The 17,733-nt window shown below is 46.7% G+C and overlaps 1 protein-coding gene across 2 annotated transcripts in view; it reads right to left on the reverse strand.

Moving 5' to 3' along the window:
• Positions 1-17,733, reverse strand: part of Ttll8 (tubulin tyrosine ligase like 8) — a 61,921-nt gene that overhangs the window by 21,244 nt on the left and 22,944 nt on the right. For both annotated transcript variants that reach the window (XM_076911854.1, XM_076911853.1), the window contains 5 exons: positions 17,552-17,680; positions 10,341-10,527; positions 4,660-4,808; positions 2,012-2,255; positions 360-795 (listed from right to left, as the gene is read on the reverse strand). In XM_076911854.1, the coding sequence (XP_076767969.1) occupies positions 360-795; positions 2,012-2,255; positions 4,660-4,808; positions 10,341-10,527; positions 17,552-17,680 (1,145 nt within the window). The remainder of the gene's footprint in view (positions 1-359; positions 796-2,011; positions 2,256-4,659; positions 4,809-10,340; positions 10,528-17,551; positions 17,681-17,733) is intronic.

The raw sequence follows: 17,733 nt of genomic DNA on the forward strand, positions 1-17,733 counted from the left end.
GTGGAACATCCCGAAGCTATTCAGGTAAGGGCCTCTCCCATTACCCATAAAGCTGGGACATGGAGAAATGACAGGTAGAAAGACTAGATTATGAAGGCCACAGGGCCCAAGTGACAGGGCTGTCCAGAGTAAACCTTTTGCTAGGTGCACACAGGAGGCTGAGCTTGGGGCAGATCAGCAGACTCAGGCTCCTGACAGACCCGCACAAAGCCAGGACCTCTTTGTCCAGACCCAAGAAACAGGATCTGTGTCCCCCACACCCAGTGACTGAGAATGAGGTATCTGCCACCCAGGAACCCAAGCCCACCCACCTTGTGGACAGACACCGGCAGCCTAAGCAGGGTAGCTGCTGTCCTCACCTGCCTCCACAGAAGCTCAAAGTTGCCGATGTCACAGTTTCGGTCCAGTTTGCGGTCCACCACAACCTTGATGGTGTCCTCCTGCACCTGGGCACAGAGCTGAGCCGTGACAGGAGTGGAGGGGTGCATGGTGGGGCTGGAGTTGATCTCAATGAGCCAGGGCTTGAAGTCTCGCCCCAGGATGAAGTCGGCTCCGTAGAGCTCGAAGCTATTCTTACGGGCTTCTACGTGGTCCTGGGCCACCCTCATGGCATTGGTGACAGCTCTTTTCATAGATGGGTAGATGATGCTCCCCCATGTTCCTCCTCGGCCCCTCTTCTGTAGGTACTCCTGGAAGCGGGTACTGGTCCACATGTTATGGCAGGGTAGCAGTGGACTTCGCTCTTTGTCATTTTTGAGACGTCTCTGGATGGAGTTGTTACACAGGTGGATGGCGCTGCGGGCAATGTCCTTGTGAGATTGGTGTATGCCAATCTCACATGGAGCCAGCACAGTCTCCCCAGCTTGCCCCGAAGCCACAATACCTGGTGCAGGCAGGGTGGCTCCAGGAGGCCTGGGACTGCTCTGTTACCCTGAAGCAGCATGGATCACCCCATGCCCCCCAACCAGCCTGGTGGATAGCACAGATCACACATAACAAAGGTTCACCAATGCAGAACCAACCACTAGGAAAAAAAAAATCTGCCCGTGCCTCAGTTTCCCCACATGTCTGTAGGAGCCTATGAGTCACCTATCTAAAGTTTCCAGTGAGTTAGTTTTAGACTCCTGCCTAGATTTCTATATACTAACTTAAAACAAGTAGTACCTTTAAACCGTAAGGCACTGTTCATTTTCATTTGAAAATGGGGGTAGGCATGCCACACTGGAAACCCCCATCCAGTTCCAGAGTGAGGCCTGCTCCATAGGCTTATGTAAGAAAGGTGGACATTTAAAAGATACAGCCACCTATACGGTATAGTTTTCAAACTACTTCTTTCACTTCTGTTTATACTGCTGGGTTATGCCCATTCAACTGGGAATCTCTCATCAGCCAAAGCTGAGAGTGTATAATATTGCCAGGCATAGAGTTCATGACTTGATGGCTCAACTGAGCCCATGTGAAGAGACTGCATGCTGCTCCTGGACTCCATTTGCACAGTGAGTTTCTAGATCTTGCTATAGACTCCTTGTCCAGAGGCAACACACAGATTGGGGTGGCTGCCTTCAGCACTGCCCAGCCCCCTTCCGAAAGGTATGACCTAACAGATGTGACTCCAGGTGTGCTGGGGGTAGAGTTTACCCAGCAAAGTTTCAATTGAGCAACCCTCAGCTTCCCAGGATTCCAAATGACTCTCCTTTTCAAAGTCCCCTAGGGCATCCAGGTTCCCAGTTCTGCCAAGTGATAATCACTAAACCATGGAGAGGAAGCCCTGGGTCATCCCTGAGGATGTAGATAGGTTCTCAGTATCCTGCCCTCACTGGAATGTGTTTGTTAGTCCCCAGGCCCCCCTGAGTGTTTGAGCCTGGTAGTCCTGATACCCTGATGCTTTGGCAGTGATGGGCCACCTAGAAGATTCAGAGTGACAAAGACCCAGGGTGCCTCATCTATACATCCCAACCCAAAGGACCTCCTGCTAGGTGCTTAGAGGACCATGGAGCTCCCCAATGCTGACCTGTCCAGCTTGTCCAGGGAGAAGCGCTGTGTAGAGAAGCGGAGGTAGCTCTCTTTGTAGAACCAGATGGTTAGGGGATTCCAGTCTGTGACGAGGAACCACTGTCTGATGTCAAACTTGGTGTCATAAATGAGCATCGGAGTCTCGATGTACTTCTGGACCACCCATTTGTTGTCCTTTGTGGACTGGTTGTCTGTGGCCACCAGATCCAGGATGTTCTCCACACGGTCCATGCACACAATATCTCCAAGAACAAGAGGCAGTACCTTGGCCCAGTGCAGCACAGTTCCCAGGCAGCCATAATAGGCCCCAACACCCACCCTGACATTGGTCCAGCACCATTAATCTGTAGGACTGGTTGGGCGGGGCAGATGTACACTCAGGGGACAAAGCCACAGTTGGCGCTGACTAGTTGTTCAGCTCTCCCACCTTGGAGCCAACCCTACACTCCAGAGAGCATAAAGAAACTAGGGAAAACAGACCAGTGAATCACTCAAGAACATGCCTTTGGGTTTGGTGTGTTCTCTAAGCAGGACTGTTGGAGACCAGTAAGGGTTAATACTACAGGAGTGACCAGCCAAATGGGATAACCTTGGCACAGGTAGGAGGCCTTCAATTCCTCCCCACTGGTTTTCCTTTACCCATAGGCAGACTCTATACTTTTTCACCCTTGGCCCTAAAGTAGGTCTGCCTGACTTGTGAGACATGCAGGAAGGAACAAAGTGTTTTGTTGTGAGCTCTGCAGGGTTTAATGCCAGTGACAGAGCCCGCTGCTCACTTTTCCCTGCCATGACGATGTAGGATGAGAGCAAGGCCACAAGATAGGCAGAGCACCCTTGTAATCTGCCCAGGAACATGAGTTTCTGCTGAGATCTGGGGGGACCGATGCACAGCACATCTGGTCGTCAGTTCTGATGATAAAAGGTAGTGAGAGGCCTCCATCCACAGCGTCCCATGGGCACGAGGTAAGTTCTCACAAAGCACATGGCTTCCATTTATTTAGTCATGGCAAGTTGAGACCTTGCCTACAATGAAACAAACCTCTGAAGTCACCAACGGCCACCAGCACTAGGCAAGAGCACAGGCAGAGACCTATACTTATTGAGAGCAGAATCTCTGAACAATCCACAGAGCATCCCTGAGGATGGAGTCTTCAGTGGGAGGCAGATAAGGCTTAACAAGTGAGAGGAGACAGAGACTTCTTAGGATGGGGAGGGGGCTGAGTCCAGAGCCCAGGAAGGAACACAGCATGTGCTACAAAGCAAGGCAGTAGCAGCACAGAAGAACAGAGGAAGCTCTGACTGTCTGCAGGACACTAGATGGGAATGGACCACATACATCCAGAAAGCAGAAGAATTCAGTATAGAAGACACCTCTAGGACTGCATGTGATAAAACCACACATTAATAAAAAATTTTAAAGATCATTCCAAGTACCCACGTGGGAGCTCACAATCACCTGTAATTCCAGGGGTTTTGACACCTTTGGCCTCCACAGGTACCAGGCACACACATGGTACACACACACACACACACACACATACACATACACACACACACACACACACACATACACACACACACACACACACATACACACACACACACACACACACACATACACACACACACACACACACACATATACACACATACATACACACACACACACACACACATATACACACATACATACACACACACACACACACACACATATACACACACACACATGCAAGGAAAAAAACCCACTCATACACACAAAATAAATAAATCCGAACAAAATTTAAACCACATAAATACCCTGAGAATTATATAAACTAAAACATCTGTTTAAATACTACAGAAAAATAGAGCCTTCTTTTACAGAGACAAGAGGATGCAGCTAATGTCGCAGACAGAGGAAATTTGGTAGCTGTAAATATTTTATTACTTCACAGGAAAGCCTGGAAATAAATAAACTTAGCATTTAAGTCAGAGACAAGAGAAAATACCTCATAGGAAAACTGAGGTCATTGACTTTTGAAACACAAAAAAATTAGGAAATTATGAATGTGTGTATGTGCACACACACAGGCACATACCATCACACATGTGTGTACACACATGCACACACACCACCATACATGTGCATATGCACATATGAATATATGCACATGCATACACACACACCATTAAGAAGGAAGACAATGATTCTCGCTACACTTTGGGGAGATGAGGCAGAAGTATGAACGGGTGAATAACTCACAGGCAAATTTTATGAGGCGTTCAGAATTTGCCTCTGAGGGTGCTAGGTTTTACAAGTGAATTTTACCCTGGATCCAGGGCACAGGAAGTACATTGTTTGAGATGAAGATTCTCCCACACCCTTTTTAGAGCTTAGAATAAGCCTATTGCTAAGATCAAGGTAACATAAAAACCAAAAAACCCAACACTCTGGGGTTGTTTAACTAGTAGATACAAATGAGGAAATCTGAGCTAAAATAGCGAACTCCAGAACGGCACAATGACAGGACTCCTTTTCCTCTAGCACAGCCTGGGCATTCATCTGACCTTGGTAGCACTTCTTGAATCTCCCTTTGTCATAGAGCAGGTGGCTACAAGGTTGGGGACTTGCATAATGGGGAGGGCTCTGCCCAGTGAACTCACCTCGACCCCGGGACTTGGCTGCAGGCTTTATGATCCAGATGTTCCGTATCCCATCAATCTCTGTCTGAGGGTTCACAGAACTGATCTTATTCAGCAGAGCCTGGCACTGCGCAAAGTGACTTTTTGAATCACTGATGGAAGCGTTACCACTAAAAAGCAAGATCCAGAAAGGGCGTGAGGCTCTGAGAGGCAGCACTCAGCCCCAGTGACTGGTGGAGGCCTCTGCTCCAGGACAGGCTGATGTCTATATGGAAAGAAAGGGTTAAGGGTGGCAGAGGATGCCTACCAATTGAGGATACCTGGAGTCATGGGCTTAGAGGCTGTACCTGGACATTGTGTGTCAAGAAGTAAGGACCCTAAGTCCAGTATGATGGTGCATGCCTCTAACCCCAGCACTTAGAGGCAGAGGCACAGAGGCACAGAGGCGCAGAGGGGCAGAGGGGCAGAGGGGCAGAGGGGCAGAGGGGCAGAGGGGCAGAGGGGCAGAGGGGCAGAGGGGCAGAGGGGCAGAGGGGCAGAGGGGCAGAGGGGCAGAGGGGCAGAGGGGCAGAGGGGCAGAGGGGCAGAGGGGCAGAGGGGCAGAGGGGCAGAGGGGCAGAGGGGCAGAGGGGCAGAGGGGCAGAGGGGCAGAGGGGCAGAGGGGCAGAGGGGCAGAGGGGCAGAGGGGCAGAGGGGCAGAGGGGCAGAGGGGCAGAGGGGCAGAGGGGCAGAGGGGCAGAGGGGCAGAGGGGCAGAGGGGCAGAGGGGCAGAGGGGCAGAGGGGCAGAGGGGCAGAGGGGCAGAGGGGCAGAGGGGCAGGGGCAGAGGCAGGAGGATCATTGTGAGTTTTAGACCTGCAGGGTTTAACATAGCAAGTTCAAGTAGAGCCAAGGTTTCACAATAGAGAGACCCTGTTGAAACAAACAAACAAACAAACAAACAACCCTGACATATGGATTGTCTATACGGAAAAGGACAGCAATCCTCTAACAAAGGAAAACTAGAGATGGGTGGGTCCCTGTGCAGATACCACCTCCACTACTGTTGTCAGAAAGGTCCTTCGAAAGGAAGCCAAAATACAATGCAGACCTACCTGTCCACAGTAGCAGCTAGCTTATTGTCCTGTGAACATGACTGCCAACCTGACCCTATGTCCTTGTTGGTGACTTCAGACTTGTAGGAAAAGGCCTGGCTTATAAGCCAATCATAATCACAGGAAATAAGGGCAGGGACCAGTCGAGATGTTTGAGTAGCTTTTGGAATTTGAGGGTACACTACTGGCACCTGGGAGAGAGACATCCACCACAGTACCTTAGCACCTCTCAGGTTCTGTGGGAACCTCCATATGTGGGCAGACCCAGCACAATGGAGAATGTTCCACGCAGGCTCTCTGCATACTGTCCTGCAGCTGCTGCTAAGCCACAATGCTGGCTGCAGCCCTGGAGGTGGAAGCAAGGGTTTGGGGACAGGTGACATTTGTGTTTTGTCTACCTGCTAAGAAAGGAGAAAGTGAATAATGGTGACCTTTGGCTAGGTGGGTTAGAGTTTCAAGACAGCAAGAGTCCTAGAGAAGTCAGTTTCCACCCCCTGGGTACAGGAAACAGGTTGGCATATGACAGAGTGATCTTGCCTCTTGATGACCAGATACCAAGCAGAGCCTACTCCGCAGTCTACTACTGGATATAAGCTTTCCCTGCAGATGTTACATGTTGGTTAACTCTGTAATGACAGGGCAGCTTTGCCATGATTAGTACATGGTGCAAACAGGTACAGACAACCCGCAGTGTCCCCGCAACACCATTTGGTCCATAGGGCTGGGCCAGACTAGTACGATTGGATGGTATTGTAAGCAAGGTCTGATAGCATGAATGCTTTTACTACATGCTATCCAGAGAGAGAAGCATTTTGCTGTCCCAGTGGGAAGGGAGCCTTATGACCTCTGCAGGACACTGGAGCCTGGGCCCTGGAAGTCACCCCTGAAGGTGAGTCAACACTAGACTCATCTGTCACCACACCACATCACCACATCACATAATGAGAGGATAGAAGCGGTAAAAGTCAAGAGATAGCTGAAATGGGGCAGGATCCTGGAACCAACGGATGCTCAGATTCTACACATATCCATGCTCATCTGAGAACCGACAGGATCCCTGCAGGTCCCATGAAGTGTAGCCTCTTGGCCTTCTGGGTCCTGACATACAAGCATCCATTTGGGAATCTGCAAGTCTTCATAAGAATCAAATGGGTCCCAAGGTCGTGGCACTTTTAAGTGGGCAGTCACAGCCTGCTCACCGGAAAGGGTCACACCATATTACATGGGAGCACAATGCTGCCACCTAGTGGCGAAGCCTCAGGATTCACTTTTGTAGAGGTTTAAGAAAACGTGGCTGAGTATAGAAAGCTCACACAGGAAAAGTGAAGTTTGGGCATTTTTGTTCATGTGTACACTCGTGTGTCATTACCGCCAGCTCAAGCCACATACAGCCTGGGCTGCTCAGAAAATTCTCTAGTGTTACATCCCAGCTGATGGTAGCTAGTTGTCATTCACACTTTCCATCACAGGGACAGGCTCTGCCTTTCTTGAACATTACATCCATGGATGGTGACATAGACATACTCTCTCCCCTCTCCCTGATCTCCTGTCTCCTCTTTTTCTCCTATGTAGTGCCTCTTAGTTTCACAACTGGGAGATCTGCCCGTGGCTGTGCTGTTTGCAGCTCTTGCTCTGACACAGCTAGGGTCTGTCAGGTCTGGGCTTGTGAGTCTTTCTGAGGCTGGGTGCTTCCATTCTGCAGGAATAGAAGAGCTGAGTCATAGAGCATGTGGTTCTTGCTCTTCCAAAATGCTGTTGCTCCACACTCCTGCCCGTGGTGCATGAGAGCTGTTGACTCAGGCCAATCCTTGGTCTCTCGAGAGTCTTCAGCCATCTTGGTTGTTTCTTTTTTCCTTTCGCAGATTTTGAGATAAAGTCTCATATATAGCCCAAGCTGGCTTTGAGTTCAAGATACTCCTGGGCTTACAGGAGCTACCACCAACAGTTCACTGTGGCTTTAATCTGTGTTTCTGGAAAGCTCCAACACCAGGTACTTATTTAGTCTGATTGGACAATTGATTAGTATTTAATAAAGAGTGTGTTCCGTGTTTATTCTTGAGGCAGGGTCTCATGGAGCCTAGGCTAGCTTTGAACTTGCTGTGCACATGATGACTTCAACTTCTGATCCTCCTGCTACTGCCTCCTGACCCCATATCCTTGCAGGTACTGTGGTAGATCTATGTCTCCCAGGTGCCAGTAGTGTACTCTCAAATTCTAAAGCCTGCTCAGACATCTCTACTGATCGCTGCCCTTATATCCTGAGATTATGATGGTTTTCTAAGTCAGGCCTTTTCCTACAAGTCTGAAGTCACCAACAAGAACATGGGGTCAGGTTGACAGTCATGTTCAACCTGAGTGTTTGGGGTTTCAGACATGGGCCACCACATTTAGTTCACGAGGTCCTGGAGAATGACCTCAGGGCTTCAAGTATGACAAAGAAGCACTCGACAAACTCAGCATCTAATTTGGTTCATTTCTTTCTCCTAACTTACTGTAGCTAATGCCTTCTAAATTTGAAGCTTGGTTGGACATGTGGACAGTGGAACTTTCTTCAGTCTGTGGCTTCTATTTTAATCCTCTTTACAATGCTTTTTTGAGAAACACGGTTCTTAAGCTGATGCAAAGCATGTTCGTCAACGTCAACTTTTTTTCCTATTAATTGTAGCTAATCATTTCCTGTGCTAGTGGCAAATAAATATGAAGATGTAACCAACCTCATTAGGAAGGAACAGTCTTTAGAATGACTCATATAGGGGGTGTGAGGACGACTCCTGAGAAGAAGACTAAATACAGAGCATGTGCCTCCTTTGATGGAGTAAGTCATGAGCACGCACTGACTAAAGCACTGTCCTAGTGTTAGACAGGTCAGCGACACAGCACACAGCCAGGAACAGACAAGTGCATCAGAAGGACTCTCATGACTGCCACGAAGGAAAAACAACCAGGTGAGAGACACACAGGACACAGCATGATACTCATGTACTTGGAGTCCCAGAAAGAGAAGAGAGAGGATAAAGGAGAGACGATGCTTGTAGAAATATCAGCCGGAGTCCAACTCTGGAAGGAAAATGGCAACTTATAGTTAAACGATAGCACACACACTTAAACACTGATAAATACAGAGAAAAGTATTCCTGGAAACCTAATAAGCAGATTGCTAAAAAACCAAACACAAAATCTTACGGCATCTGGAGAAAAAGAGAAGAGCCAAGACACCAGCCGAAAATTTCTAAACAAAACATCACGATCCAGAAGATAATAGCGTAACATCTCAACAGTGACAGCAGCGTATGTCTGCAAAATGAGAACTCTATCCCAGAGAAAACAACTTTCAAAAGTGATTCAGTAACTGTAACTGTAAGTCCATGGAACCTGTGAACACCTGTGTGTACCTGATGCACCCAAACACACACTCATTCAGGCACACACACACACACACACACACACACACACATAAATGTTTTTAAAAAATAAAAGAAAGATAGTCAGAAATGAATGCCAAGAGTGTCAGGAACAGGAGGCAGCAAGCCACGTACATCTTGCTGCCGTGTTTCCTTTGGGAAGCAGTGGAGGTTCTAAAGATGAATAAGAAAGCACAAAGAAGGTTTCAGGTGTAGCGACTCGTGTTAGACCCTGTCTCAAAAACTATATTGTAATTTTCAGGGTTGGCTTAAAAAAATAAACAGAATCTTGCTATCTTCTCCATGCTGGCCTCAGACTCAGTCATAGCCTAGTCTGGCCTGGGGCTCATGCTCCTCCTGCCTCAGCCTCCTGAGTGCTAGGATCACAGGCGTAAGTCAACAGAAAAGAGGGAAGAGAAAGAGGAGAGGAAGGGAGGAGAGGGGCAAGGAACAAGGAGAAGAGAGAAGGAAAATGCTTGATATTAAAGGGAGGGAAAGAAGGGTCAAAGGCTAAAAATATCCAGGATGGTTTGAGAGGTACCACAGACCCTTGAAACACACATTGCCTCCCTGATTTTGTCCCCCTAGGGTGCCTGGGTTTCTGCCAGCCCCTCTTTTCTTGCTGGTGGTTGCCATAAAGTTTGGAAGGCCAGAAGGGAGCAGGGAGGCAGCATCAGAATGTGGGTCTTGGTGGTGACAGGTGATCAGCATCCCGACAGTCTGAAGGACAGGGAAGTACCTCAGCCCACCCTCACTCACCACTCAGAGTTTTCCAGGCCCTGGGCAGTATAACCTTACCAGGGCTATTGTGGTCCAAGTGAGCTGAAACATGAAAAAACTTGGGGAGGTACAAAAGAAGATGGCATCCCCCAAAACACCCATAGGTAGTGACACCTTTTCAACAAATAACAGGTTTGGGTACCCCGACAGCTGATAGGCACCCATGATACCCCAAGGCAGGTGCTCTAATATCAGAAGGTACCCAACCTTAAGAGGCATCAAGACTCAAGAGGCATCCCAACCTCAGACAAGTCAGATAAGCACCCTAATACCCAGATAGGTGATGCCCGTGCACTTGGCAAGCATTCTAACATCAAGGCAAGTGCCATCAATACCAAGATATGTGCTCCGGCACCCAGACATGCACCCCACTGTGTGCATGTGCAGTTGACCCCTTCTGGTGCCAAGGCAGTAGGGTGGCATCTTACTGAACCAGTAAGTAGTACTGCTGTGTCAGGTCATTCCATTCCTCCTCAGACAAGGCCTCGGTACTGGTCTCCGTGACATCGATGTCTTCATGCTCTAGCTGTCCCAGGTAGGCCTGGCACACCTTGCATGCGGTGTCTACAACCTGTCCTGAGAGGCTTGGTAACTTGAGGTCAGGATTATCAGGATCTGAAACCCAAGCACATGCCCTGAGTAGTGTGATCTCTACCAGGGGCACAGAGGCTGCTCCTTGTTCCCATCACCTCTCCCCTGGTGCTACCCTTCTCCCTGGGAGGTGAGTCCTCCCCTTCAGGAACCCTATCAGTCAGTCCCACTGTTTAGCGGCACTACTGCCATCAGGAGCCCATAGTCTGATGGACTTGGCTGTCATGATGGAGAGGAGACAGTGTTTTTGAATTGTCATAAAGAGCACGCTTTCTGATCACACGCTCTGTGACAAAACCTGTGTTGTTCTCACAGCTGCGAGCCTTTTGAGCTGCTATGATTGCTAATTCCTATTGGTACAGAGCATCCTGGACCACACCGGGGTCATTGGTAGCCCCTGCCACCTGAATCCTTACACAGTGTCTCATCCTTCTCAACCCCATGACTCAGGACCAGTATTGAGTCTGGGGGGGACTTCAGGCACAGTGTGGTGGAGGTGTGGTACTAAGGACTGCTGTGATGGGCACAGGCTCACTGAGCTGCAAAGCAAGAGTGCTAAATCTATCTGGCAGTTGCAGAGAGTACAATGGGCATTTGCAATTCACAGAACGCGGCACTTCTGGCTTTCACGTGAGAGAGGTGTGGATGTCAGTACTTTCTCTCTTGGGTGAAAAGCAGAGCTGAACAACCAACAGCTCCCAATCTTCCAAAGAAGTGAGGTCAAAGACAAAACCGATTTCTCCCAAATTGGAGAGAGGTAGACAAATATGGAGAATCAGGACTTATAGGAGTGGAAACCTTCATGGAACAAATGGGAGTAGAAAAACCTGGCTTCGGGTATGCGCTCCAAAGGGAGTGCCACGGGGGGGGGGGGTGGAACAGAAGAAGAGAAGGAAACAATGGAGGGGGGGGAGAGAGAAACAGAGAGAGAGAGAGAGACAGAGACAGAGACACAGAGACAGAGAAAACAGCAATCACCAAGGCAGCTCTAATCAATCCCACTGTGTCGATAATCACCTCCACTACCAATGGCAATACAATACCGATACACACACCAGTTAAAAGACACAGACTTACAGAGTAGATTAAACAAGACACAACTAGTTTCTCTAAGAAACTCCCATGAAGTGGAACCCTAACAGCAGGATCAGCGGCTGTCTCTGACTACATAACCTGCCTTTGGATCCCTTTCCTCTCACTGGGCTGCCTTGTCTAGCCTCAATAAGAGAAGCACCTGGTCCTACTGTAACTTGATATGTCAAGGTGGGTTGATATCCATGGGAATAACCCTTTCTGAGAGAGACTGGGAGGAGCAGAGGGAGGGGAATCTTCAAAGGGATGTAAACCAATTAATTAAAAAGAAACTCACATTTTAAATACACAGATATCTTAGAGTAAAAGTTAAAAAAAAATGGAACCAGGCATGCTGGTGCACAACTTTAATCCCAGTATTCAGGAGGCAGAGGCAGGCAGATCTCTAAGAGTTGAAGGCCAGCTTGGCCTACAAAGTGAGTTCCAGGATACCCAGGGCTACAGAGAAACCCTATTTCAAAATCTAAGATAGATGGATGGATAGATAGATAGATAGATAGATAGGAGAAGAGAAAATATACCATGCTAACATTAATCAAAAGACAAGGGGAAAAGATGTGTCACTACCCAGCAAAGCAAACTGGAGAACAAGGGAAATGATCAAGGGTTAAAACTTTGTATGATGGAAAAGAATCAGTTCTCTAGGAAGATATAACAAGAACTAGTACACATGTCCCTAACAGTAGAGCTTCAAAGCAGCCAGAAGCTGACCCAACTTAAAGGAGAAATTGAAATATACCCACAATCCTAAAAGGAGACTTCGATACCTCTAAATCAGAGATGGGCAGGTCCAGATGGGCCTGTGGCTCAGGCCTGACATCTCAGCTACATAAGAGTCTGAGGTAGACTAACCACAAGTTGAAGGCTTATCTGAGTGAGCTTAAGACCAACCTAAGTCTCTATGACTCTGTCTCAAAATTTAACAAGGGCTGGGCTATAAGTGGTAAGACACTTACCCAGTATTCGTGAGATCCTGAGTTCAATCTACAGAGAAAAGGAAAAAATTTTTTAAAAAGGGGGGGGTGGTGGTGGTGGAGAGAAGGAACAAATGGACAGATCCAGATGAGTTCAAGGCTAGCCTGGGAAGGGAGGGAGTAAGAGAGGCAGTAAGCAGAAAATCCGTAAAGACAGCATAGCTGAAAAGCACCAGCTGTCAACTGGCTCTAACTGATGTTCTGTGCTACTTGTACTGGTTGGTTTTGTGTGTCAATTTGACACAAGCTACAGTCATCAAAGAAGAAGGAGTCTCAGTTGATGCAGCTGTAAAGCGTTTTCTCAATTAGTGACCAATGGGGAGGACTCAGCCCATTGTGGGTGGGGCCATCCCTGGGCTGGTGGTCCTGGGTTTTGTAAGAAAGCAGGCTGAGCAAGCCATGGGGAGCAAGCCAGTAAGCAGCACCCCTCCATGCCTTCTGCATCAGCTCCTGCCTCCAGGTTCCAGCCTTGCTTGAATTCCTGTCCTGACTTCCTCCAATGATGGATCGTAATCTGGAAGTGTAGGCCAAATAAACCCTTTCCCCCCTAACTTGCATTTTGACCATGGTGTTTCACTGAAGCAATAAAACCCTGACTAAGACACTGCATCTACTAACAGCAGCATAAACAAGCCCCTTAATACCGATCTCAGTCTGGCCATAAAACACGTCAAAATATTCAAAAGAATAGAAAACACATGTCCGCTAACTACAATAGGCTTAAAAGTAGAAATGAAGAAAAGCAGCTAGTCTACATAGTAAGCTTCAGGACAGCCAGGGCTACACAGTGAGCATCTGTCTCAAAGACAGTAATAATAATACACATGGTAAAGAAAAAAAAACAAAAGAAATTTCAATTAGGTGAAAGTGAAATCACAGCTTGTAAAACATGTGGGATGGTACCAGAGTAATGCTTAGAAAATTTATATCAGAGGCTGCTTATAAAACTAGCTAGCAAGTAAGAAAAAGAAAAGAAAATGAAACTCAAATGGAGGAAAATATAAAAATTAGAGTAGAAACTGAAAATTAGAGTAGAAAGTGAAAACAGGAAAACAGTAGGAAAAAAAAACCTTAACAATCCCTAAATCTGTAGGAGGACCAGCAGTCTCAATTAATCTGAACCCCGAGATCTCTCAAACACTGGACCACCAAAAGGGCAGCACACACCAATGGATATGAGGCCCCCAACACATATACAGCAGAGGACTGCCAGGTCTGTGTTCAATCAGAGATGATGCACCTAACCCTCAATGGACTGGAGGCCCCAGGGAGTTTAGAGGTCAGGTGGAGTCGGGGGTGGGGGGGACGGGGACATCCTTGTGGAGACAGGGGGTGGGTTGAAGGTATGGGATGTGGAACAGTTGGAGGGTGGATGAGGCAGGGGAATAAAATCTGGAGTGTAAAAAATAAATAAATAATAAAAGAGAGAGAGAGATAAAAGAAAAGAACACAACAATAAATTAATCCCTAACCAAGTTAAGAACAAGAAGAAACAAATTACTAATATTGGAGGTGAGAGAGGGGACGTCACTAAAGATTCCCCCTTCTCACTGATTTTCAGCAAGTAGACAGACGAGCAAATGCAGTCAGACATGACTGGAAAGGAGCAAAGTTGTCTTTAGTCACAAATAATAGGATTATCTTTAGTGGAAAATTACAAAAGATTCAATAGAGTCTGGAAAGACAAGTTGCTGTGGCGTGTCACTTTCATAGAGAGGGAACAACTGGAGTTTGAAATTTAAAAAATTCTATTTACATTAAAATTGTGTGTGTGTGTGTGTGTGTGTGTGTGTGTGTGTCTGTGTGTGAGATACAGGATTTCTCTGTGTAGCCTGGGTGTCTTGGAACCTACTCTACTGAACAGCTTGATCTCAAACTCAGAGATCCTCCTGCTTCTTCCTCCCAAAGGCTTAGATTAAAGGCCTGCATCACCACTGCCCAGCTAGAAATGTAATTCTTTTTTTTAATGATTTATTTATTTTATGTATATGAGTACACCATTGCTCTCTTCAGACACACCAGAAGAGGACATCAGATTCCATTACAGATGGTTGTGAGCCACCATGTGGTTGCTGGGAATTGAACTCAGGACCTCTGGAAGAGCAGTCAATGCTCTTAACCACTGAGCCATCTCTCCAGCCCTAGAAATATAATTCTTAAGTAAAAATAAATCTAACAAAATAAGCATAAGATCTATATGAGGAAAACTTCAAACTCTTACAAATGACATTGAAGAACTAACAGGGAGTACAATTCTAAGTAAACAAGAAAGACCCAGTGTGAAAGTGTTGGTTTTCTCCCCAACCTGGTCAACACAATCAACATCACAGAAAGACACATTGCGAATGCCAACAAATGCTACAGTCTCAGGCCAGAATTGTGCATTATGTACCAAAGGAGAAGAACAAAATTTGAGGGTTCAAGACTTATGGTCATTAAAACAGTATGGTATCGCCATAAGAATAAGCAGATTATGGAATATGGAATAGAATAGAGCCTTTTCCCAAAGAAGTCACACACAGACCTGACCAACTTGTATGTGACATAGAAGCAAATGATAAGGTAAAGATAGCTTCTCGGAAAAAAAAAAAAAAATTCTCAACTAATGGTACCGGACACCAGTCTGGGACAAATGATGGGGTGATCGATAGTTCTAGAAGACCAGCTTGGTGGTTTGGGGCCTTTACTGCTTATGAAGAGCAGCAGAGTTTGACTTCCAGCACCTCTGTCAGGAGACTCACAACTGCCTGTAACTCTAGCTCCAGATCAGAGCAGCACCTCTGGCCTCTGTGGGTACCTATACCCATGCGTGTACACACACACACACACACACACACACACACACACACACACACACAAACTTAAAAATAACAAAACCAAATCTTTAATAGAAAAAGACAAAACCAAACCAAATCTAGATACAGATCTCAACTTCAAAAATAATTCTGAAGGGACATTAGGTCTAAATGGAAGAGGAGAAGCCACAAAACTCTTAGATAAGAAAACAGGAAGGAAACTCAAGGGAACCTTGAGCTTCCTGTTGTCTGTTTCAGATACCACACTGAAGGCTTGATCTAGAAAGAAATCGCTGGTAAGCCAACTTCATAAAATTCTTAAATTAAAAGCATGTGCTGGGCAAGAGTCATTTTCGATGGAATGACAATCCAAAGATAATCCAAAGGTGGGGAGGGGTGGGTAACATCTGGACACATCTGATAAAGGGATGCTACCCAAAGTACACAAAGAGCTCCTGAAGGTTAGTAAGAAAATGGTGCAACCCAATTTTAAAAAAAATAGACCTATCACAAGAGAAGATGTCCCTCTGGCAAATGACATATGAAATGATACTTGGTGTCAATGTCACTAGTGAACTATAAATTAAACAACAGTGTAACACTACTACAGACCTAATAACAGTGTAACACTACTACAGACCTAACAACAGTGTAGCACTACTACAGACCTAACAACAGTGTAACACTACAGACATAACAAGAGTGTAACACTACAGACATAACAACAGTGTAACACTACTACAGACCTAGTCAATGGTTAAAATTCGCAACATGGGCACCTTGGTATCTGTACATAAATCATCCTGGAAAAGGGATGCTGATGGCTTGATGAGCTATTGCTGTAGCATCCAATCATGCTACTTTTTATTTCCTCAAAGAAGTTGAAATTTTATGGCTGTGCCAACTTGTGCATAGAGGTCTGTAGCAGTTTCATCTGTGAGAAGACTCCTATGGGTGAAGGGATAAATAACCCAGCACACACCATCAGTGTACTGTTCAGCCCTAACCACAAAGCAACAAACAGAAGAAACTTCAATGCCTGTTGCTAAGTAAACAAAGCCAATGCGAAGAGGTTGCAGACTGCAAGGTCCCCTCCATAGATATCCTGAAAAAGGAAGAACCATGGAGATGAGAAAAAAGGCCAGGAATTACAAGAATGACCTCAGCCTGGTGTAAGTGGCCAGGGGCCCTTAGTAACATGTCTTGACTGTCACCACTCAGACAGTTCAGCTACAACCAACTCACATCCACTCCACAAAAGCCTCTGCTCACAGCCTGAAGCTGCCTTATTCACAAATTACTTTTCAAACACATCCTTTAAAGATTTGAACATGCCAAAGTTTACTTTCCAACTGCTTCAACAAGTATACCTCTGGAGTAGGGACATTAACAGTGGGGTGCATAAGGACCAGGATGGATAAGAAACTGGAGTAGGGACATTAACAGTGGGGTGCATAGGACCAGGATGGATAAGAAACCAAGGTACCTTTTGCTCAATTTTGCCATTAGCTTAAAACTGTTCTAAAGGAAAAAAAGAGAAGAAGGAAAAGGAGGAGGAGGAGAAAGAGGAGGAGGAGGAAGAGGAGGAGGAGGAGAAAGAGAAGGAGGAGGAAGAGGAGGAAGAGAAGGAGAAAGAGAAGAAGGAGGAGAAAAAAGAGAAGGAAGAGGAGGAGGAGGAAGAGGAGGAAAAGGAGAAGGAGGAGGAGGAGGAGGAGGAGGAAGAGGAGGAGGAGGAACCCACAAATTTTATTAAAGCAGACAACAATGACATCAACTCCAGAAACCATTAACCCCAGGAGACTGCTTGTGTGCCCACATCACACAGTACTGCCGCTCTATCACATAGTACTTCTAGGAGCCATGTGGAGGGCACAGCAATGACCCACTGGCTAGATACTGCACCTGGGATGACAGGATTTAGTGTGATTACAAAATAATGGTGCCTGGTACTGATATGTTCTGCAAACAGGATGACCAAGGTCTTAGCCAACTGTCAAAACAAAAGATAGGCCGTGAGAATTAGAGATAAACCAGAAGCATTGTCTCCTCCTCCATGCCTGTTGGATCACCAAAGCGGCAGTGCCCAACCTGTTCATCAACCATAGACTCACCAGCTAAAGACCTTTCCTGTTGATCAGAGACTCCATACCCCATCAGGCATAAAGGCCCTGCCCCGTCGCTGTGTACCTTTCTTAGGGCTGGGGTCGCCGTTCTTGGCCTCCTCCTTCTTACTCTTGCCCTTGACTTTGTTGCAGTAATTCTGGTGATGGACTACCCACTTGAGGATGCTGGCGGCCACTGTGCGCCGGAAATCATCTGGAAGGACACCAAGGCCTCGCTCCCACTGCCCACCCAGAGCAGAGAGGCAG

This window comes from Arvicanthis niloticus, chromosome 13, assembly GCF_011762505.2.
Source record: "Arvicanthis niloticus isolate mArvNil1 chromosome 13, mArvNil1.pat.X, whole genome shotgun sequence".
NCBI lineage: Eukaryota > Metazoa > Chordata > Mammalia > Rodentia > Muridae > Arvicanthis > Arvicanthis niloticus.